Below are 24,869 nucleotides of genomic sequence, written 5' to 3' on the forward strand. Positions count from 1 at the left end.
CAGTAGTCGTTGATCTCGAATTTTGTCAGTGCGTCGTCTGTTGCAGCATTTAGTTAATGATAAAAAAATAAATAAAACAGATCACTAACAAAACTACGAAGTATGTATGTAATATGAAAATCGTATCGCGCAGGAGTCGAAGGCACTTCGAGCCATGCGGCCGCCTCGAACGGTTCGAACTTTAGCAGGCGCAGTACTAAAAATTCCGATGCGTTTCTTCAACTTTACGATATCGTAAATTAACGAATTAATGAACTTACATTTAGTTAAAAATTTAAAAATAGTGCAATAACTATTCTACATGTGATTTAATTTAATTACTATTTAGTGTTAAAAATTGTGATAAAATGAATGATCGTAAGTTCCAACATGTGTTTAGTGATTTTAAAAAATTTAAATTATTATTCATAAAGTTTGTGAAATTTCACGTAAAAATATGTATAGTGTAATATCACAACATGCTATTGGACGTATAAATAAAATTTATAAAAAACTTATTTGAAACAATATATTTATTAAATTGAAAAATATTAAATAAAATTTAATATTTAGAAATTTATCATGTTATTCCATTATTCTGTTACTATATTCAGTGAAAAAATGAATTTAACTACCGTTTTAAGACAGCATTCTCATCTTCAGAAAAAACTCCATTGTATATAAATTTATAAATCGTTTGATAAAAGCAGAAAAAGAAAAAGAAAATCCTAATAAACATATTTGAAAATAATTTGCAAATGAATTTAAATAATATTTTGTTTTATTGACATCATGGTTACTAATTAAATATTGAAAACCTGAAAATTCAATGATATCGGCTATGATGTAGCTATAATTTTAAAAATAAATTGTAAAAAGTTTCAAAATTCAACACCAATGCTAGTACAATATTGTTGTTTCATACATAAATTTAATTAGTAATTTTTAATTGTGTATGATAAAATTAATGCAATATAATATTAAATAAAACACATTTAAAAATTGCTAACGTGCAAGCTGTTTTGCAGGCTATTTTAGTTAATTTTAAATAGTTCTTCGAATCTTTTGAATTTAGCATTTAATTTTTTTTCTCTAATTGAAATGATTTTTGCGACTGAAGCCTATTGAATCTACTTGGAATTGAATTGTTTTTCATATTGATATCTTGTATAGATATTTGTTTTATCATTCTGGTTTTTTTCCGAAGACTACAATAAAGAATCATCAGGTTTTAAAAAACTTTTGTGCCAATTTTCCACTGAGTTTTAAAATATATTCAATACATTACATATAAATCATTTCTATAAAGATCTAATGATATTTATGTAATTTATTTGTGTGAATTTAATTTTTAAATGCTGTTTATAATTATGTAAATAGAATAAAAATGTGATGTAAATGAGTGTAACAAAATAAAAACAAAACAAAAAGTTGCATTTGCAGTCATGAAAACCAAATCAATGATATATCAATATAACGTGCTATTCCATTATATTTGCCTTTTTCGTCAAGCCTAAACTACTTCAATTTAATATTTTTTTGGTTCATCAAGTTCAACTTGACATCGTGCAAATCATTAAAGATCATCATTTTAAACAGTCTTAATTCACAAAAATATGTGTTTAGCTATTCTGTACCCATAAATCTTATGCCATAAATTAAATTTTAACATTTTTCAAACCTCATTTAATTGCTTAAAAAAGTTGTTTTTGAAATGCGTAAAAATGGACTTCGTTTGCTCGTGTTTACGTTGTTCTCGTTATAGGCGTAACATGCACAGATAAGAAAATATTCGATTATCATTCTATATTTCCTGCTCAACGAAAACTTCTGTGTAAACAAAAGTACAGTGTTATCAAAAATATAATTAAATACAAATTTACCTTAATAGCTCAAATAAACCTTTTTCTAAAGTCAAAGCTCAATAAAACAAATGTATTGTCTCAGTGAAACGAGCATATCATTTTTGGTAAGGTCACCCCTGGGTCAATTTTTATACGAATAAACTAAATATACTTATGGAGAATCAAAACAAACACTCTAGAAGACTGAAACAATAAACATTAAAAAAAACGACGATGCAAGAACATTTTTAAATTCATTATTTTAGAACTTCGAAAAAAATAATTTTTTGAGAATTTTAAAATTTTTAAAAAAATTGACCTTTTTGAAAAAAATTTTTGTTACATTTTGAAATATTTTGGAAATTTTAAACTTTTTTAAAGCAATCGCGATACATTAGCTGCGTAGGAACGAAATATCGAAGCGCGTGAACGTTGCGTCGCAGTCTAAGGGATAAACAGAACATATAAAAATGTAGACAAAATTTGTTCTTATTATTAAAGATCTATAACATATCTGATAATTTGATGTGCATATGTCTAATGATCCTTTTTGTCCGCCAAATGGCATTTTTTACTTTTAATTGGATGTTTTTTCAAACTCACTTGTATCGTAACCGTGAAAAATATCAACAATCAACTAACGTAGTTCTAGTAGGCAACACTCAAGTACCTCAAGAAGATCATATGCAATATCTTGGCATATAGATCGATAGGATAGAAAAAATCATATTAAGAAAAAGAGGCAGCAGCTAGAACTGAAAACAAAAAAACTCTACTTGTTATTAGAGACTAAATCCTTTAGGGGGCGTCCATTAACCACGTGAGAGAGTTTTTAAGAATTTTTGGACCCCTTCCCTCCCCCTTCGTGATACATGGTGATATTCAAAATTACTCCCCTCCCCCACCAAACATCACGTGTATTTCTAGTTACGTGATAAAACTGTAATTTTTTTTTGAAAATGTTTGAATTTTTTTAAAAAAATCAGTTAAAAAATAAATTCACGCGAAATCTTACTATACCCCTACATCCCTCACGTGATATTTCGTGATTTTTTGTCAAAACCCCCCTCCCCCTAAAAACCTCACGTGATTAATGGACGCCCCTTTAGGCCATACAATAAGCTGCTTTTATACAAATCATTACTTAAACGAATTTGGTAATATGGTACTCAATTATGGAGTAGTGCATATAAAACTAATATAAATATAATATAAAAATTTCGAAACAAATTACTCAAAATCGCCATAGGAGCACCAAAATATGTTCCTAATTGGCTAATTCACCTGGATGTGAACACACGTACTGTAAAGAACGTTATGACAATAACAGCACATAAACATGGAAACAAACTTAATAGCCATACAAATCTATTAGCCAGATCCTTGCTAACGGAAAACTACCGTTGTAGATCGAAAAGAAAATCGCCGTTTGATCTAATTAACATAGATTCCTGACGTCCATGTGTTAATTTAATTTTTTATTATTACTCCAGTCATTTGGTAGTTTTGCCCGGAAAGTACTCAGAGTGTTTTGAAAATTGATAGTCTTGTAGATTTCGTTGTGCTCTTTACGAATTTTTAAACTTTGCCACCTCGAATTTTTACCGCTGGCCCCACCATATTAGAAAACGAGGCCTAAAAACAGTTTTATAACAATATTTCCATCTTGGCTTATTTTACCATAAAAGCACGAATGCGAATTAACCTAGAGAGTTAAGAGAGTTCCTATATTTCATGCAATAACCATTTTTTGCAAAATCAATAGTTTTAGCGTACGAGCGCCTCTAATTCTTTACTGCTTGGACCGCCATATCGGGTCTCCCTGTATTTGACCACTCTCTGTACTTGAACACATATTTACTCATAGTTGAAATGTTCTAGTGTCAGCAAATAAAATTAAATTATTTAATTTCTAGACCTTTTTGCTTAATTTAATATTGAAAACATTCATTTATTAGAGGGAATGTGTTCAAGTACAGAGAGCGGTCAAATACAGGAAGGCCCGATATGGCATTCTGCTGGTGATGTGTATTGTTTCTGTCTTATGTTTAGCTAGTTGAAAATTGACAGTATACATCCACCAATTTACTTTCTCGAAGGTGATGTAGAACATATGGCATATTTCGTCTAGATGTTTCGCGACAATCACTACGGCTACGTCATCCGCGTATGTCACTACTTTGGCGCGTCTTGAAATTTTTAGTCTCAAAAGCCCATCGTACATAATATTCCACAGTACTGGCCCAAGAACTGAGCTTTAAGGCACACCTACGGAGATATATTTTTTGAGCCGTTCTTCGTGTCGTATTTCAGGACCGTAACCGGAAAATTGGCAACCAGGCAATACTCCTTCGTTGGCGTTGCTGTGGAAACAGCGCAGTTACTTTCAAAAGAAATTGAGGGCATGTAAGTGTCTGCACCTGTTGCTTTTTCAGCAGAGTCATAAACACCTTATAATGCTTACCCCAAACTTCTTTATCCACCTCACATATGAGCTCTTTCCACCATCTTTGTTCTCTTTGATGGCCTTAATCAATTCACGACGAGATTGTTTGTACTCTGATGTAATCGTTCCACCAGTACAACGAGGATCTTGAATTTATGCCACCTTAACGAGGCATACTGAAATCACAGACCAGTGTCACTCTTTTCATCAGGTCCTTGGTTCTTTCTTCCGCGAATCCAGTGTTGATCGAGTTGCTTTCAAGAGCTATTAGCAATGCATCTCGATCAAAATATTTTGCCTTCCAGCTAGCGCAGTTAACTTGCTAGATAGGTCTTTTGATGTTCAATTCGAATGACAATTCCCAAATGCATGATGGTCGCTGGCAGTGTAGATATCCATCACCCACCAGTTGCTGTTACCTCTGAAGAGACTACTGCTGACAAATGTGAGGTCTAAAATCGAGCTTGCGTCGCCTTAGGTGTAGGTCGGCTTGCCACCACTATTGAGCAATACAACGTCTAGCGTACTAAAAGCTTCCAGTAGTGCTTTTCCTCGTGCGTCTGTGTGCTTGCTGTCCCAGTCTAAAGCCCAGGAGTTAAAGTCTCCGGCTATCGCCACTGAATAATATCATTTCGCGTTCTCGATCAGTCGTGCCAGAAAGTTAGCAAATTCCACAATTAGGCTAGGTGGTGCGTAGCATCCACATCTATTGCTGCTGATACAAAGCCAACGCTGCGTTTGGTAACTGTATTCTGGAAGTAGAGTTTGCCACAGGACCAAATAACAGCTTTGGTGGTTGTGCCCACTTTCCATATTTGGCCAGGTGAAGATGCTGTATGACTGTATAATATCACATGGTCAAGCTTCAGTTCTCGTACTGTCTATATAAAGCCATGTGCAGCTTTACAATGATTTAAATTTAGCTACAGTATCTTCATGCTTGTTTATATGATAACTTCTTAAGTGCTTCCGAACATCTGTAGATTGGACAGCTAGCGATTTTGTTCCCTTCTTGTCCGCACTTAATGCAAAGGTTTGAACGGTTCGCCTTACTTGTACACTGGAATTCGTGATGCCCAAAAAACATTTGTAGCACTGGACTGGCCTATAGATGTTCTTATACGACAGTTCACCCAGCCAATTCGACTTCTACCGATCCGATCAAGCAATTTCTGCGCCGTGGCTACCGGTAACGTTACTGTAGCAGCATGAATAACTCTGTAGGCTTTACGGATCTGCATTGCCTCCGCTGGTGTTTCACAGTCTTGTCCAGCTGCTTTTTTCAGAGCAGTCTGAATTAGATGTATCGTCATCAATGTCCCTGATTTCGATTATCTCTTTTGCATCACTTTGGCGTCATCCTTAACCCTTTCGGGGCGGTATTCAAATAATTGTTTGAAAAACCGGTTTGTGTAAAATTTTTAATGTGTGATATATGTTGAAATGAAAATCATTAAAAAAATTAAATAATCAGGGAGCAGCTGGAGGTGCTGGTAAACCGTTGTACCATCCGTGGTTTTTGTTGGTACACATCTGTACCAACCGTCCTATAGAAGCAACAAAAAAAATATTGTTCAACTTAGAACATAAATAAAATTTATGATGAAGCTTTTTAATTCATAATAAAAACATTTTTGACATAAAAGTACATTGCATTGTTGATACAGTGTTGAAATTCATGTTTGAATTTTTTTCACTGCATCTTGTTCACCTTCCTCATGTTTTAGCTTCAATTGGTAAAAGCAATTTTCTACTTATATTCCCCCCTTGTATTTTTAATTCTTGGAGCAAATAGTTCAGACAGAGCTAATATTTCTTCAATCAATTCTTATCATTCATCAACAATTTAGGAATTACCGAATTCACATTTGGAAGAGTTAAGAAAAGTTTAAAAATTAAATAATCAGGGAGCAGCTGGAGGTGCTGGTAAACCGTTGTACCATCCGTGGTTTTTGTTGGTACACATCTGTACCAACCGTCCTATAGAAGCAACAAAAAAAATATTGTTCAACTTAGAACATAAATAAAATTTATGATGAAGCTTTTTAATTCATAATAAAAACATTTTTGACATAAAAGTACATTGCATTGTTGATACAGTGTTGAAATTCATGTTTGAATTTTTTTCACTGCATCTTGTTCACCTTCCTCATGTTTTAGCTTCAATTGGTAAAAGCAATTTTCTACTTATATTCCCCCCTTGTATTTTTAATTCTTGGAGCAAATAGTTCAGACAGAGCTAATATTTCTTCAATCAATTCTTATCATTCATCAACAATTTAGGAATTACCGAGTTCACATTTAGAAGAGTTTAGAAAAGTTTACTACGGGCGGATAAAAAACAAAACGCGATTGGTTCTAAACTGAATGCTGTTTTACGTGTCATATGTATTTCACCTATTATGTGTCACGTATTATCACAGCTAAACACTTACATTAAATCGTGGTATAATTTGCATTGCTTTCATACATAAATTCGACTGTCCAAAAATTTTCAAACTTTGGGGTACACATGTGTACCGCGCGTACCAAAAGGGTTGAAGATGCTCGTGATTGACTGTTGCAGACCTCGGCCTTTATCTGCGCACTTTCTTGAGATTGCAATCAACATGTCTCCAGTCTTCTTAATCTTATCTACAGTCGTCCGGACCTGCTCGTCAGGGATGATCTGCTTTAGTCGACGTAGAATCTCAGCATACTTTGCCTTCTCTGCTGGTCGATTTAAAATTACGTCCGGTTTGAGTTATTTCCATGTTTTCTTCTTCTTATGCTCTCCAAGTCGTGTTCACCACTTTAGCAATGCTTTATTACTAATATATTAATATTTTAAAAAGGTAATGACATAAAAAAAACGTTTGATAAAAACATTCAATCTTCTTTTGTAAGCTCAGCACACTAGCCATCTGAATCTGACCTAATGTCGTCGCCTATTACTTTCCCACAAATCTATAAGTTTGCAAATTATAAAAATTGAATATAAATCTTTGCTTCCTAATGCTTTTTAGAAACAATTTAAATATTCATTGCCGAAACCTTAACCATCAATTTAGATTCTGAAATTTATATTAATATTTTATTTCTATCACAAAAAAGTAATCATGTAACTATATTAGTATTGCATCTTCATTACTATTATTATTATTATTATGATTATTTAAAATGTTATTCTCTTAGATTTCAAAACGCGTATGATGATCGCGGGGTTGGGCCTGATGGCCCTCGCTATCATCTATGGGTTACGCGTAAACATTTCGGTGGCACTGGTGGCCATGGTTAACCACACGGCTATAGAAAATACCAAAATTATAAAAGGAAACATAACAGCAGAAATCAGTGGTATGACAAGTGAACAATGTGGATTTAATCGAGAGCAGGAACTTAAAAACGAGGATGGACCATTCGATTTCACTAGCCAGCAGCAAGGTTTGATCTTGAGCAGTTACTACTGGGGTTATGCGTTGTCTATGTTTCCAGGTAAAGCATATTATTTATTACGTTTACATTTTATTTATTTTGTAAAAACATAAAACATTTCATAGATTTATACAGATTTTATTATCACTCCTTGATTTCTATTTATTTCTTTGATATTCCTTGGAATCCAACATTTAATTAATGCTAAAACAAAACTGTACATTAAATATATTTCAAACTAAATATAGATTATTGATATGATTGTTATAAAAGAATAATGTAGATCTTCCACCAGCTTAGAATATTTTCGTAAAGGAATGTAAAAATATCAACGTATATTTTATGTACTTGAAAATTAGTAAGTTAATAATAATTGATTTAGGGAACAAAAAATATAAAGAGTATAATTAACATAAGATCGAAATAACTATCGCTTAAAAAATCAGTTTTTATGGTCATATTTTTTATAGAACTATTATAAATCTCAAGTTAAGAAGGAGCAGAAATTGCGTTTCAACTCACAATATTTTCCTAGTGAGATTTAAATTAAACTAAAAATTAAACCACACGCAATTGACAATCACTGTAAAAGGTGATGTATTGTAATACTGCAGGTCACTTGTTTTTAAAAATTGTTGAATAATAAATTACCGAATAATTAAATCTATGTCAGAAGAAGAATCAACATTTGAAATCATTTTCAGTTGAAGAACTTAAAGAAATACTATATAATAAAATGCAAATTTTAGAAAAAGTTATAAAATGACATATTGTTATAGGCGGCAGAATTTCAGAATTGTGGTCTGCAAAATGGGTAATGTTCTTCGCAGTTATCACAAATATGGTAATGACGCTTATGACGCCGATCGCAGCTTTTTATCTTGGCTTTGGTGGCGTTATAGTATGCCAATTCTTCAAAGGAATCGGAGGAGTAAGTTAAAATAGTTTCAAGTCAAAGTTTAATATAAATATTGAACATATAATGTTCTTATTATTAATCAGGGCGTTACGTTTCCCTGCACGCACTGCCTTTTATCACATTGGTCCCCCAAAGAAGAGCGTTCCAAATTATCGTCATTCATCTACGCCGGTACATGTTTAGGAACTGTTGCCTCCCAATATATGTCGGGCTATATATCCAGTAAATTGGGTAAGATTCAAAAACAAATAGATTTGAAACTCTTTAATTATCATAAAATTAAATTTAACTACATTTTCAAAAACTTATCTCATGTACGAGATAGAAAAACGATCGTTCATGCAACACCAGATATAGTTGCACACAGGAATTTTTTCTGCTTTTAATTTTAAATAAACAGATTTTACTTGCAATTTTATTTTAAGAAAAAAATATTCATATTCTTTACTTTGAAAAATAAAACGAAGATTTGCTTACGAAATATTATAGATAAATCTATAAAACTTATTTTAATATTTAAAATGACAATATTGTAATGCTGTATCAATTTAATCAGATAAAACACGTACATAAATGCAATTATTATTGAAAATGTATTTGTATTATTCATTACAATGAATTCTAGTCAAACTATTGACATTCTATGATAACTATTACCAATTTCAGGTTGGGCTTATGTATTTTACATAAGCGGATGTCTAGCTTTGCCCTGGGTTTTTATATGGTTGTTTTACGTAACAGATTACCCAGTTCATCATAAATTTATAGCTGAAGAAGAACGAGAAATGTTAGGACAAACCATACAAGTTCCATCCACAGAGGCATGTATTAATAATTTAACCAAAAATTCAAGAGTTATCAATAATTATATAAACAGTTTATTTAACAATTATTAAAATTATTCAGACTACTAAAGTGTAACTGTAGATCACCTATTTATTTATTGATAATCTATTTTACTGCTAAGAACCAATTCATTGACTCGGAACAAGTTTCCCCCTCCGCTTTATTAGTAATTTGGCAAATCAAGCTTAAAGATGGTTTAAAAATATTAAAATGCTAAGATGAAATAAACTTTATTGAAGCATTCAACTTCTTATATACTGGCACAATAATAATAAACCTTTTCTGTTAATAGAAACCTAAAATGCCATGGAGAGACATAGCGACATCTAAGCCGTTTTGGGCAGTTCTGATTGGAAACACTTGCTCAAATTGGGGGTTCTACCTATTACTAATAGAGATACCAGTGTATTTAAGACAAATACTCTTATTTGGTATCCAAGAGGTAATGTAAATTTATTTTGAATCGTTTGACGTATATGCGTAACTTTTAACTACCTTTTTTAGAATGGACTTTTAACTGCTATACCGTTCTTCGCAATGGCCACGACGACAATTATTACAGGAAATATTATGGACTATTGCATAAAAAATGGAAAACTAACAGTCGGTCAAGCACGAAAAATTGCCACAGGAATAGGTAATATAGATTTAGCGTAGTGCGGGGAACTAATCCATATATAATAAAGTCAAAACAATTACTGAATGTCCCATGTGTACAGATTGTAATTAGAATTAAAAAAAGAAACAAATGTCACAACAAATAACAAATATCTGACTATGTTCAGTAAAACTCCCAGCTGATTCATCTTTTTAGTTATGCGTTTTTTTGCTGTTTTTTTTTCAAAAATTGTCACCTGGTACTTTTTACCCCAAAGGCGGTGTAAAATGGGATAGCCATGAGGCAAACAGATCTAATGACTTATTTCAATTTTAAAGAGATTGTACAAAGTAATAGCTACATTATTCAACCAATGCAAAATATAAATTACCTGGGTACGTTTTTCACAGAAATAATACTGTGTATAACCTTGATCTGGTATTTCGTCAAAAATAATTACACAGGTCCACCAAAAAACAGTTGTTTGTATAGTGTGTGCGACATATGTTTTCCAATGTAAATTTTACGGCTGTACACTAATCTAAAGTCAAAAATATTTAAAAAAAAACGGCAAAATCTCTGACTTAATAATGTCTTCTGCATTTAACTCGCAATAAAAGCTTACATGTAAAAAGGGGTAAAAGAGACCAACTGAATCTTTACATTACTAAAATGACTTAGGAAATAGGGGTTTGTGGTAGGAGAGTGAAAATTTAGGGTTGTTTGTATTCTTTGTAAATTATAAAAAACTAAAATAAAAAATGCTACAAAAACTAAGAAAAATCTTAGAAGCGGACAACCCTTACCACTAAGGGACATGAAAAATAGATGTAGATTCTCAGTCAAGCCATTCCGGAGTATTGTGACGAACATCATGACACGAGATTTTTATATATGATAAAAAAGTAATACAATAACTAAAATATTTTAGTAAGAGAGGGAAACAATAAAAATATATAATGAGAACTTTTCAGGTTTATTCAGTTTATTTCATCAAATAGAATATTTTATCACATCAAACATCTTCAAAATTACGGTGGTACAGAAAGCTATTTTTACTAGCATGATACCATATAATATCGTATACATATTTATATTTGACGTATGTGCTACATATGACTTCTGTATGTAAAAAAAAATATAAAAAAAACTTTCCATGTTATGTATGTGTTATGAAATTTTCGAAGTTGTGTTGTTTTGAGTTCAAGTCTTTCACATCTTTTTTTTATTAAAATTGAAGGAGACTGATATAACAGAATTTTTAACCTTATGCAAATCGGAAGTTCCTTATTGAAGAACTGCGATTACACATTGAATTGCAATTTGGTAACAAAGAAAATAAAACTGACCGTTTAATTAAAATATTTGAAGTACAAAATCTGATCTCCAAATAAATTAATCAGACAATGCAATAAAATTATACAACGCGAAATAAACTTAAGTATTTTAAAATAGCGTAAGGTAATACGTATTGATTTGAATTTAATTCGTAAAAATAATAACGATCGATTTGTATAAAATAAATCAATTATTTCAAGCATCATTGGGTCCTGGTACATGTCTCGCGATTCTGTCATTCGTTGGCTGCTGGCGCTATCTTGGCGCGGCGCTGCTCTGTTTAGCAGTAGCAAGCCACGGTGCGATGTATAGCGGCGTCATGATAAATCATATTGATATCGCACCAAGATATGCTGGTAAGTGAATGTTATGTTACAAATTAAATAACTGAATTCGAATTTATTCACATCAATTCCCCACACTGACCCGACAAAGCGATATGCTACTGAATTACTTATTATGAACTATCGTCGTAATTGATCTAATAATCTTCCTGTCCGTCAAAACAGTCCTAAAATCGATCCTCTTGAGTTAAAATCATATAATGCTTCTATACAAAACAAAATTATGACTATTTATATTATTTAAAATATAAATTTACAGGTTCCCTCATCGCATTCACTAACATTCCTGGTACGATATCAGGAATAGCAGTTCCAGTATTTGTAGGTTATATGACGGATGGAAATGTGAGTATTGAACATAGTTTAGTTAATAGAGTAATATTCGAAATAATCATTAACTTCCGGAAGGAGGAGTTTGTTATTGTCAGAAAATGATTTTCTAATCTTGTGTTTTCTCGACGTTTCAAGTAATTCAGAATCGTTTGGAATTAATAAGAAATCCAAAATTTGGAAGAAATATGTGTGTTTGTATTGGAGCCAATTTTTGACCTTTCGTCGACGTTTTGTCAAACATGGCTGCACCTATTTCAAAAATTTAAAAGCCATTTGATGAGACTGAGATAAGGACTAGCGTTGATTAGTTTTGCAAGACGACATCCAAGCCGTTTCTCTAGAATTGGTAGAAAATGCTAAATTTTTCGTCTTTATTTTATCCAAAAATCCTTAACCGACTTTAAACATTTAAAAATCGATCGAGAGATACCCGTTGGGAATCGTGCTCAATAGTTTTTTGTAAAGATCGGCCGGGCCGTTTCTTCCTAATGAATTCTTGAAAAAAAAAAACTGATTACAATAAGTGGTTGAATTATTCAAATTCGTCAAAGTTTTTAATAATGAGCCGCACATTTAGCATCAACGCCGCTTATATTCCAGTTATTTTATGCGCTGATCACTGTTGACGTCCACACCTGAATAAAATACATTTTTAGAACAAGAAGTAGATTGAAACATGTTTAATAAACTGAATTTAAATAATATAATTACTGATATCATAAATATGTTTTGATTAGTTTTTAGTAATAGCAATATTTATGCAAAATAAACAGTTAAAAATCTTAAAATAGCTAAATCTAATTTCTTATAATTAAGTCGACTATTTACACGTATTGGGAAGTAGATGCATCTTGCCTTATCGCAAAATATCGATTAAATTTAGCTTATCAAGCCGTTGCTCCAAAAAATGGATAGTGAAACACTGTCACACTTCGATACATCAACTCCTTAGATTATAGTTATATTTTCTATTTTGGTCTTCAAATTGTAATTTATATATAAGATAATAATGTAATATATTTTTAAAACAAATAATCATCATTTGGCACAATCAAGCAAATATTGACATTAAACCTTAGTCCTCAAAATCAATTTGGAGATGGGTATTGTACTACTCGGAAGTAATTTCTATCAAAAGAGCACCAAGAATATATAACACGCAAGTTTTGGATGCGCAAACAACATTTGTAATAGATAAATCTTAATTCAAATACACACATCTAGTAATATGTTTTTGTATAAGAGTTATGTTTTATAATTATTGTATACTGTATGTATGCATATATACTGTGATGGCATAGAGTGGACAAACGAGGGCAAAGGGTTAAAGTTCATAATTATTAGTTTATGCAATCTTCTATTAAAAAATAATTATTACCATTATTATTTTCAGCAAACCATCGAAGCCTGGCGTTTTATTTTCTTCATGACGCTTGCTCTGTATTTAGTTGAATTCACAGTATTTACGCTTTGGAGCAGCGGTGAAGAGCAACCTTGGAATAATGGGCCAACAAAACAGAAACAATCAGTGGATACTCAAGAACTACCTATGAACACTGCTGAAAAAGACAGTTGAAAATCAGATAGTATAGCATTTTTACTGTTAGATAATAAATGTTAATAATATAAAAATTAATAGAAATTTTTCATAATGATTAAATCATATTTTATTTGCAACACGTGCTATCAAAAGTACTATTTTGTATGTTTGTTTTAAAATTATATATTATATTAAAGGGGGCGTCCATTAATCACGTGAGGTTTTTAGGGGGAGGGGGGTCTGACAAAAAATCACGAAATATCACGTGGGGGAGGGAGGGGTATAGTAAGATATCACGTGTATTTATTTTTAACTGACTTTTAAAAAAAAATCAAATGTTTTCAAAAAAAAATAAAAAAAAATACAGTTTTATCACGTAACTGAAAATACACGTGATGTTTGGTGGGGGAGGGGGGGTTATTTTGAATTTCACCATGCATCACCAAGGGGGAGGGGGGGTCCAAAAATCCTTAAAAACTCGCTCACGTGATTAATGGACGTCCCCAAAGATGCGCATAAATATTCTGCATTACAATATTATTAGTTCCATTATTTCTCATCAATTCATAAATGGCTATTTAGTAAACACTATTAAAATCAAATAAATAATAAATAATTTTAATCAAAATTTATCTTAACCATTTCAACTATATCACGCTGATTGTAAAAAGACTTTACTATTTCAACATTTGTATATTCACAATATAAATTAAGGACAATTCATATCATGGGAATAAATCCAGTTTATTATGCTTCTATATTTATTTATATTGAATTACTTTTTACATGTTTATAGCTATTTTAAGCTGTATATAATACGAATGAATAAAAAAATAAAAAATACAATAATATTTTTATAAAATTTATTATATTTACACTATATGTATAATTACCTATATATCAATACTTCATTTTAACCTAATGATTTTAGAAAAATAGAGAGGACCAAAGTTTGATGGCAAAAATGGTATAACCATTTGTCCGTATCGCAATCCCATATTGTATCCAAACTGAAATATGTGGTCAAAAGGTACCATAGCAGAAGAAATATTCCTGTAGTATAAAAAGATTTATGCCTTACACTTGTTATATAATATTTCAAAAAATTATGATGTGCTAATTAAGAGTTAAAAATATATGTATATAATATAAAATTCAGTAATACTAATTTCATAAAAATACATATATATTATCACCTAATACATGCTTCTATGTTATGATTTTCAAATGCTTGCCGCAGTGCTAAGTGAACAACACCATCATTTTGAACAGGGCTAAGCGAGCAGGTTGAGTAAACTACAGTTCCACCAGGTTTAACTAGTCTTAGGCAATTACTGCAAAGTGATTATTATAAAAATCATTGATTACTTTGAGATCACATTTATAATATATTTATTCTAAAGTTCGAATATGTAACAACTCAAATGTAGTTCAATTCAAATCCAATTTGTCATTACCTTAAAATTTGAGATTGTAATTCTGGAATTCTCAACCGTTCCTTTATTCTAGTTGGTTTAAAAATATTGTTATCATCATTATTTACAGAATGACGATCTGTTGTGCAAGGTACATCAACTAAAACCTTTAAATTAAATTGAACTGATTATCTTTTATATGAAAACACTACACTAAAAGTTAATATTTTGATTTACAAAAATATGCAAACCTTATCATATGAGTCATATTCCATCAATGCACGAGCATCTTGTTTGGTTATGTAGGATAAACCTTTCCATTTCGTACCATAATCATAAAGATATTGATCAAAAACAGATTTCAAACTAAAATTGGAGTTGAATTTATTTACAAAAACAGTATGATATAATAAATATGTTAAAAACATTATCTTCAATGTATATATATATATATATATATATATATATAATTTTGTGGTATGAGTGTAACAAATATTAAGTGTTAAATATGAACAACACAATACTCAAATTTTTACACAAACTTTAATTAATAATGATAGACTTTTGAGACCATGACATGCCTAATCTTCAGTGTCATTTCAAAACAGTAAAAAGTGCATACTAATACATTATTTAATAATAATTTTAATAAAATATTAAATAACGTATTAGTATATAATTTTTACCGTTTTGAAATTACAGTGAAGATGAGACACACATGATTTTAAAAAGGTCAGTAATTGTTAAATAAAGCATGTGCACTAATCTGCATATATATATATATATATATATATATATATATATATATATATATATATATTATATCAATATCACACCTTATATAAGGTGTGATCACCCTTATATATATATATATATATTAGGGTGATCCTTAATATGGATGTTTTCGAATTTTCTTGCTCCCTTGAGCTCAAATGCTTCCAAATTGATTAAAAACAATTCTCTGAAAGTTTTAGTTCTTAATATTAACTTCAAGATAGTCCGCACTCCGAACGAACCTGCCCTAGAGCAGCACTACCCATTATATATATTAAGGTGGGTCGACTTTAAAGTCGCTTCGGCACAAATAATTTTCGGATACTAGAGATCAAAATAAGATACTTCGCTGAAGAAACCATACCTCTAAAATGAATTCTGATGTCTATATATATATATAGACAGAGACGTAAATATAAATCTTCTTTAATACGTTTCGAGCTATTGTGCTAGCTTATCATTCAGCTAAAATACAAACAGAGTAATAAAATAAAGTAACAAAATGAAATAAAACAGAATTAAAATTATACATACCAAACCAGTTTAAAATAATTTTATGTAAAATTTGACAATTAAAACATCAATATTTTGTTCTAAAAACAAAAAATATGTATATATATATAGAATTTTGAAAAATAAAATCGAGTAATCAAAATATTTCAAATTCTGAAAAAGAAGAAAAAAAGAAAATATCAAGTGGTAAATAATTGTTCAAATATTAAAAAAATCAGACTTACATACATTAATTAAATTTTGATAGCTGTCAAAAAGCAAAGAAAAAGAACTTCTTTTATTAACACATTGTGAATTTAAAAAAATGAAAACAGATTCAGCAAACCTTCTTAAGTCAACATTTTGTTCAATATATAAAATAACGGGATTGTTTAAATCAAAGGTGTGTTTAAAATTTTGCATATGGTCTGAAAGCATTGTTTTGTATTGATTTTTATTTTTTGAATTATATTTATGTTGAAGCAATCTCTTAGATATATATATTGTGAACTCTCCCCAATACTGAATTTTTCATAATCATTACAATTCACCTTGTAAACGGAGTCAACAATTCTATTATGTGGTGTTTATGATTTTAATGAAGTATACAAAGAATTTAAAGTATTTTCAAATTTGCAAACTAAAAGAAAACCTTCTTCAGAAAATATCTTTTTTAAAAAATAAGTAAAACTGCCTAAAAATGGTAAGGAAATAATACCTTTATATTGATTTAGAAAAGATAAATTATTATTAGATAGAAATTATTATTAATGTTATTTTTATTGCAACCATGCAAAGATAGCTTCGTTAGCGCTGTTTTGCATTGCGCTCTACTTTGATAGAACTGCGCTCTATCTAAACATTAATATTAAGAGCTAAAACTTTCAGAGAATTGTTTTTTATCTATTTGGATCTATTTGAGCCCCTGGGAGCAAGAAAATTCGAAAATGATCATTTTAAGGACCACCCTAATATATATATATATATATATATATATATATATATATATAATATATACACTTGCAACTTCTCGTTTGATATTAAAACATGTTTTTAAAAATGCAAGTATTACAAAATATTGATTCATACGGAACTATAAACCACAAAATTATTTTTGATAGACCACACATTATGAGGGAAAATAGTCACAAACGCTGCGCCAGCTTGAACAACTTTGGGCCGACATTTTCGAATCTAAATCGTAAGTTAAGGGGTTAAACTAGAATACACATTTAATTTTACCATGAGCAAAAAAAAAAAATACACAATTACCGATTAATCCTAGATTCTTGAATATCATTACTTATAACTAGTCCAGGCAATAAGGTTTGTAACATTAGCAATGACTTTCCTCCAGGTGCAGCACATGCATCTAAAACTCGATCTCCAGCTTGTAAGTCTAATGCCAAAACAGGCAATATACTACCGCCATTCATTAAATAATGAGAAAATACTCCTAAAATGTATAAAAATTATTAGAATTTCTTCATCAACTGACTAAATTTATAATTAGTTTATAATTTTATAATCAACAAGTATGAGAAATAATTCTGTTGATTTAATATATGTGATAAGATTTAATTTGAACAAAACCATTGCTTTTATCAACCAAAGTACCTGTTGATCCCCTCTTTGGTGAAGGAAAATCTGATATATTTCCACGTTCATAACTGTATACATTAAAAGTTTCAGGTATCGTAAATGGAGCCTCTGCTTCAACTTTAATAGGAAATTCACTTGGATCTAAAATATTTTTATCGTAGTGTTATTCATATTTCTAAGAATTAAAATAGATAGTTAATTGCACATACTTTGATAGTATTGATAATGTTCCGACTCAAATACCCAATCCTCTATTCCCTTCAGTTTTGTTGCAGGTATAAACTCATGAAGTGCCGCTAATCCAACCTCTGGATTAATTAATCTTCTCTCATCATACTTAGCATGTTTTAATCTTGCATGCAAACTTAAGCTTGACCCTTCATCATTTGTAGAAATAGAATCTTCTGTATTAGAAGCACTGCTAATGTCTGTAGTTGGTTCTTTTGTATTGTTTATTGATTCAGGAATACTACTGATTTCATTTGCGTTAGTTCCATAAACTGAACTAACTTCATCTTGTCTCTGTTTCATTAAGAAATTCTCTAAACTTTGGTCCATTTTATATATTTTATCAAGCTGTTTATCTCGTTGCTTTTTTTGCTTTTTCATTAAAAATTTTTCTTTTTGAATATTGTATAATGTTCTCAAATTAATTCCTCCTGTTTACAAAAATGAATTATAAAAAACTAATAAAGAATTGGAACTAGGCAAAATCAAATAAATTTATTAATCTAAACTTATTATAGTAGGGTGCGGTGGGCAGACATGGGTCACAGGTTGGAGAGGGCCACCTGAATAACCTTGAGACTATGACATGTATGTCGAACTGCACACATATTTATCATATTTTGATACTAGGTCAATTTTAAAAAGCATTTCATGAGCAAAATACAAGTAAATATGCAATATATTATATAGACATAATCTTTGAAATGCAAAGTGATTTTTGTTGATTGTTTACATTGTGTTTTTGTTGGATGCATAAGCAAAAAAAAAGGCATTTGTAGATAGAAGTGGGTCATTATTTGTGGACAGATATGGGTCACTTCACAGTAAAGTAAAATTTGGGTGGCCCACTTCTCCCTACATTTTCGGGAAACATGGTAAAAACATTTTTTTGCCATTCAAAAAACAAAATACTTCCAAACATAATTGTAAACTAAAAAAAAATCAAGGAAATATATTCGTTTTTAACCATTCACCACCAAAAATAAAAACATGGCCCACTTCTGTCCACCGCACCCTACAATGGACCAAACCAATACAGTTAATACAAAATATCAGATCTATACTATGCAAATAAATATAATAGTATAAAACAGCAATGCACAAGTTTCAAACATCAACTAAATAATAAAAACTAAACAATTTTTCATACCTAAATTTTCTAGTTTTTCACATGTTTTTTCTGTATCACCAAAATTATTGACGAGAGCAACATACTTCTGCGGCGATAACAAGGCTACTCTAATCGATGGCCATTTATCGCCAAATACTGATTTATAGAAATCATCAAAATGTTCTAAAGCTCTATGTTTTGGGAAAATTTTCTTATCTTTCATCGACTAAAATGAGAACACCATACAGAATTTATAATAATTAACCAAATAATAATAATAATAATAATTCAGTTGTGATTATTCATGTACCCAATGATCTTTTGAATGTTTCGCTCTAGCAGAAACAGACGAAGCTGTGGAAATTAAATATTTTCTTCGCAGAAACATTTTGCACTGGATTTTATAGGTTAGAATTGTGCAAATTTATTAGCGTCCATATAATAGCAGAGGATTTTGGTAGACAACATATGAAACGTTATTTTATGTGTCCATGATTAAAACACTATAACATATTTAATTAAATTTGATTCATATTGCATTTTATATGTTTCTGACAAATGCATCCTTAACCTTAAACCAAAACTCTTCTTCGGTTCGGTTTCATCGATATTCAAGGCAAGAAATGACAGTAGATATTCGTCTGCGCATGCGCAGAACGAAGTTATCCGTTCGGTTTGTACTGTGGGTACTGTGTAAAGGTGCATCCACACCTAACGAACGAACACGAACGAACATGTCGAACAAGAAAATACAAAGAAGAACGAACAGGAACACGAACGAACGCGAAAAATTCCAAACAAACGCCTCAAAGCAGAATCTTTTTGTTCGAGGATGTACCGTCAAACGTCAGATTTATTATTTTAAGTGGCGGGAAAGAGCAAAATTATTTAAAGTCATCAAATGGCATTATGTCCTTAAGGCAAATTGCTCATACTTCTCGTACCAACAATTTATAACAAAACTTTATTTTTTTTGAAAACTGGGAAAATTAGATTTTTGAGAATTTTAAAATTTAAAAAAATTACATCTTCTTTTTAATTTTAAACTTTCCGTAGGGCAAGTTATAGAGTAATCGCAAAAAACGAAAATTATTTTTTTTATATAACTTTACGTTTTAGAGGTTTCTGAACATTTTGGCATACCTTAGAAAAAATTGATGTATGTGTGTGTGTGCGGATACAAATTTTCGTCGACGATTTCAGGAACACGGTTGAACCGATTTCAATTATTCGAAAAACTTTCGAATCCTATTGATAAGGAGACGTGCTGATTTGTTTTCGGACAAGGCAAGTCCAGTCGTTTCAAAGATGCGGGGCAAAAAGTGCCAAAAGCGGTAACAGTTTTTGAGAGAACGTGGCATCCGATTCTAATATTACAAAAAACATTTTACTTGTATTGACAAGATGAAGAACTGATTAAATTTTTGAGGAGGCAGCTCTAGCGGTTTCGGAGATCAAGTAGTAAAAATAAAAAAATAAACCATTTGGCGGTCAAAAATGATCATTACACATATGCACATCAAATCATCAGATATTTTATGGAGATTTTAATAATTAGTTAGAGCTGCATATTGCTTCCCTATGCAGCTAAAGCTGTGCGATTGCTTTGAAAACAAGTTCAAAATTTCCAAAATATTTCAAAATAAAAAAACATTTATTTCCAAAAAGTCATTTTTTTTCGAAAATTTTATATTTCTCAAAAATCTAATGTTTTCAAAGTTTTTAAAATAATGGTACAGGAAGTTCCGGCGGTTTGCCTTAAAGCACGACGCCACACGCACCACATAGTTTTGTGCATAATTTGAACTTTTTCAAAAAAAAAATTGTCACTTTTTTCACTGGATCTCCTAAACCGCTAGACCAGCCTTTCTAAACATCAGTTCTTCATTTTGTAAAAATAAAAATAAAATGTTTTTTGAATTATTGAAACCGGACGCTCCGTTCTCTCAAAAACTAAATTATCATTTTTGGCACTTTTTGCGCCGTATCTCCGAAGCGTAGAAATCAATTTTTCTGTCTCCAAGCTTATCAGTAGAAATCAATTTTTTTTAAATATTCAAATCGGTTGATCAGTGTTCTCGATATCGTCGATGAAAAAATTACATTTTTTAAAAGTTAATAATATGTACTAAAATTGAATTTAAAAACGACTTTTTTCCACTGAGTGAAACCTAGGACTATTGTCGAAACATATGAATTTTAGATTGAAAATTCGACTCTCCATAAAAAAGGTTTCGTATAATTTTTCGTTGAATCAATTGGCTTAAGGGTTATTCGTTCTTAAAGTTTAATTATTCTATTATTAGCTTACAAACTTCTTACCAATAGTAAACCCTTCTGATGATCTTCATTTTGACACCACTCAGACGGATTTAAATTTAAAAATCCTGTATTTATTCCAAACCGTTTGAAAAACTGAAGTGCAAATAAAGCAATGATCCAGTCATAAATAAATAAACTTCCTAGATAAATAAGGGGTTTTGAATAAAATTGACAATTCCACAGTAGATAACGATTTACCTGACTCAGAGACTCGGACTCACTCTGGTGTAATATGTCTGCCATACATTAAAGAACTGTATGTTTCTTGAAAAAAAAAAACTTTTTTATAAATCTGGACTCCTACTTGTAAACTACTTAAGTACAATGACTAGCACTATTTTTACCAAAACCAAAACCTCTTGTAACATCGAACGGCTTAGAAATCTCGTCTATCAAATCAATTGTCTGGACTGTAATTTAATTCACATAGGAGAAACGAGCCAGAACTTGATTAAATATTTAAACAACAACACAAAAATAATTCAAAAAATCCCAGACAATTTAAAACTATGCTTGCGGACCACATTAATACTTTAAAACACAATATAGACTTTTGTAACCCGACTGTACTTCAATTCGAACAAAATTTATTTAAAAAAAGAATTATAAAAGGATCTTTTTTGACTATTTATAACAATAACACAATAAATAAACAGATTGAACTTAACACGCTGTGCGACACAAATCTCTTTTATTTAGATAGCATTTCCAAATTTCTCACAGAGCAATAAAAATAAGGTCGCGCAAAAGATTCGCAATTAGTTCAATGTGTAGAATCTTGGTAGAAATATTTAAAAAAAATCTTTTCTCCATTATGTCTTCAACCAGTTTACGGACAACACATATATATTACACACTATGTATGAAGTCCAAATTTATTATTTTTCTTTTTAATTAATTTTATAAATACAATTCATGTTTATTTTTATTATTTTTTTCATTAACATGTCTTAAGTAACAATTATTATTTATAACGTTTTCGTTTAGTGTTTAGTGCATATTTACTTGTGTTCCACTGAAGAAGAGTCAAATTGGGACTCGAAACGTATGAACCATTAAATTCACTTTTAAAAAAAAATTTAGTTTTTTTTATATTTGTTATCTGGATGGATGCCTGTGTAAAAAGTTTATCATAGTTTTATCAACATATAAGGTTGTCAAATATCTCCCTTCCGCCTTTTTGTATTATAAACCAAGAGCAAAAAAGCGAAAGGGAGATATTTGACAACCTAATATGTGTTTATTTAAAAAATAAAAACATCTTTTATAAAATATTAGCTACAAAGAATAATTATTTATACGAATTAATTAATAAGAATATAATGATTCATATTATATAACTTACGAATATCATGATTTACGAATCAATCATTTATTAACTTTCCGTAGGGCAAGTTATAGTAATCGAGAAAAAATCGAAAATGAAAATTTTTATATATCTTTGCGTTACAAAGGTTTCTGAACATTTTGGCATACCTTAGAAAAAATGAGGCAAAAAGTGCCGAAAACGGTAACTCAGTTATTAAGAGAACGGAGCGTCCGATTTTAATACTTCAAAAAACATTTTACTTGTATTAACATGATGAATAATTGATCATTTTCATAAGGGCAGGTCTAGCGGTTTCGGAGATCTAACAAAAAAAGTAAAAAAAATGCCATTTAGCGGTCAAAATGATCATTAGACATTGTCTCCATGCAGTTAAAGCAGTACGATTGCTTTGAAAAAAAAGTTCAGATCTTCCAAAATATGTCAAAATAAAGAAAAAAATTTCTCTGAAATCTAATTTTTTTTTCAAAAATGTTATTCGTTTTAAAAAAATAATAATTTTTGATACGGGAAGTTCCAGCAATTTGCTTAAAGGCACGATGCCATGCGCCCCACTAGCTAATATTTATTGTAACTTTCAAATGGAATTTGAAAATTGTGCTATTCATTTATTATGTTGGTGACAGTGACAGTTCACAAAATTGTTGTTACCAACAGCATGCAGTACGTTTCATTCTGTTTCGTATTGAAACAATCGAAAGGAGTTGAATTGAGTTTTAGCGATTTTTTATACTGAATTATAGAGAATAACTGGAACATAATGGATGAAGGTAATTAGTATATTGTTAATGTTTATTAATTTCGCATTTTGCTAAATATATAATCTTATAGAACAAAACGAAATTTTGCGGCCGAGTACTGAGACCGCAGTACAAAATGAGACTGCTGTAGGAACAAATACGGTTGAAGATAATAGCATGGAAGCTCAAGCTACAAAAAGAAAGATGCGTCGTCAAATAAGGAAGATTCTTAAGGGAATTAAGAAAGACACATTGAAATTCCAAAGAGCTGTTATGGAAATTCAGAGGGAGGGAGAAAGGTTGAGAAAGAAATATGAGGTTCTAAATTAAATACATATACATTACATGTTGTATAAATAAATATACAGCATCATAAATACCTGAATTTTTTTATTATTCATTAATTGCATATTTTAATACATACATTATTTATGAACAAACCACAACTAAAATTCAAACCTCACTGTCCAGTGAGTCATTCGGCTAAAGGGTTTTGAAATAGAAGCACTGCTCATTGAACATTAAGTAAAGCTTTTCATTCCATAAAGAACTTAATACAATAAAAACATTTTGCACAATTTCCTATTTAATGCCTAGAATCATTACTTTAATTGCTGTTCTATTACCAAATGCTAAACAACTCGCTCACTTTATAGCATCTCACATATTAAATATATATATATATATATATATATATAAAATGGAAGTCTGCCCAAAAGTGTGTGGGAGCATCATAAATCAATTATTCACTTCACTTCTACTTCCATGCTTCTTGGCCCTGTTCTTCGGCTTTCATTCCTGGCATTTTCTGTTCTCACATCAAACATCATCATCTGCATTTTCCTTCTTCCTAATCATTATATTCCTTCTATTTTACAATTGATGACGTAGTGTAAAAGACACTCTATATGCAGAATGTGTCCAATCCAGTTTTCCTTTTATTGAACATTCTCAGTAAATTTCTCACTCTTCTCAGCACTACTTCACTTGATATCTTATCTGCCTACTTTATCTTCTCCATTCGCCACCAGCACCACATTTCAAGGCTCTCCAGATAATATTTTTCAGATTTAATTAGAGTCCATGTCTCTAATCTCTAATAAGCTATGCTCCAGGCATAAGCTTATCAATTAAGCATTTTATTAGCTTCTTGCACAAGTTTAGGCTCAGCTTGCTCGTCAGTAACTTTCTCTTTTTCGTGATTCTTGCCCTAAATCTCTGTCGTGCAGTATCCTTCTCTATTCAGGATGCTTCTCC

At 30.6% G+C, this 24,869-nt stretch overlaps 2 protein-coding genes across 3 annotated transcripts; one reads left to right on the forward strand and one right to left on the reverse strand.

Annotated features, from left to right (window-relative positions):
- Nucleotides 1-337: 337 nt before the first annotated feature.
- LOC113382093 (putative inorganic phosphate cotransporter) lies at nucleotides 338-13,703 on the forward strand. The gene is made up of 10 exons (XM_026620650.1): nucleotides 338-357; nucleotides 7,444-7,743; nucleotides 8,463-8,614; nucleotides 8,686-8,833; nucleotides 9,269-9,423; nucleotides 9,741-9,890; nucleotides 9,953-10,085; nucleotides 11,585-11,740; nucleotides 11,988-12,073; nucleotides 13,455-13,703. The coding sequence occupies exons 1-10, from the start codon at nucleotides 348-350 to the stop codon at nucleotides 13,635-13,637; spliced, it is 1,473 nt and encodes a 490-aa protein (XP_026476435.1). The 5' UTR covers nucleotides 338-347; the 3' UTR covers nucleotides 13,638-13,703.
- Nucleotides 13,490-19,700, reverse strand: LOC113382091 (5-methylcytosine rRNA methyltransferase NSUN4-like). 2 transcript variants are annotated; one of them, XM_026620648.1, is made up of 10 exons: nucleotides 19,534-19,700; nucleotides 19,263-19,449; nucleotides 18,094-18,543; nucleotides 17,900-18,025; nucleotides 17,555-17,738; nucleotides 15,268-15,382; nucleotides 15,059-15,183; nucleotides 14,798-14,935; nucleotides 14,495-14,654; nucleotides 13,490-13,620 (listed from the first exon to the last, which is right to left on the reverse strand). In XM_026620648.1, the coding sequence occupies exons 1-9, from the start codon at nucleotides 19,609-19,611 to the stop codon at nucleotides 14,510-14,512; spliced, it is 1,548 nt and encodes a 515-aa protein (XP_026476433.1). In that variant the 5' UTR covers nucleotides 19,612-19,700; the 3' UTR covers nucleotides 13,490-13,620; nucleotides 14,495-14,509. The 2 variants fall into 2 exon arrangements, with proteins under 2 accessions (XP_026476433.1, XP_026476434.1); XM_026620649.1 differs by having other exon boundaries at nucleotides 13,493-13,617.
- Nucleotides 19,701-24,869: the final 5,169 nt, after the last annotated feature.

Source organism: Ctenocephalides felis, unplaced genomic scaffold, assembly GCF_003426905.1.
Source record: "Ctenocephalides felis isolate EL2017-DRISC unplaced genomic scaffold, ASM342690v1 CF-g0.4_SCAFFOLD_03272, whole genome shotgun sequence".
Taxonomy (NCBI): Eukaryota; Metazoa; Arthropoda; class Insecta; order Siphonaptera; family Pulicidae; genus Ctenocephalides; species Ctenocephalides felis.

Coding starts and splice junctions, on each gene's coding strand:
- LOC113382093 (XM_026620650.1), top strand. Junction 7,744..8,462: donor TGCGTTGTCTATGTTTCCAG/GTAAAGCATATT, acceptor ATATTGTTATAG/GCGGCAGAATTTCAGAATTG. Junction 8,615..8,685: donor TCTTCAAAGGAATCGGAGGA/GTAAGTTAAAAT, acceptor ATTATTAATCAG/GGCGTTACGTTTCCCTGCAC.
- LOC113382091 (XM_026620648.1), bottom strand. CDS start 19,611: ATGTTTCTGCGAAGAAAATATTTAATTTCCACAGCTTCGTCTGTTTCT. Junction 18,026..18,093: donor ACATTATCAATACTATCAAA/GTATGTGCAATT, acceptor AAAATATTTTAG/ATCCAAGTGAATTTCCTATT. Junction 15,383..17,554: donor CAAGAATCTAGGATTAATCG/GTAATTGTGTAT, acceptor CTCCAATTTTAG/TTTGAAATCTGTTTTTGATC.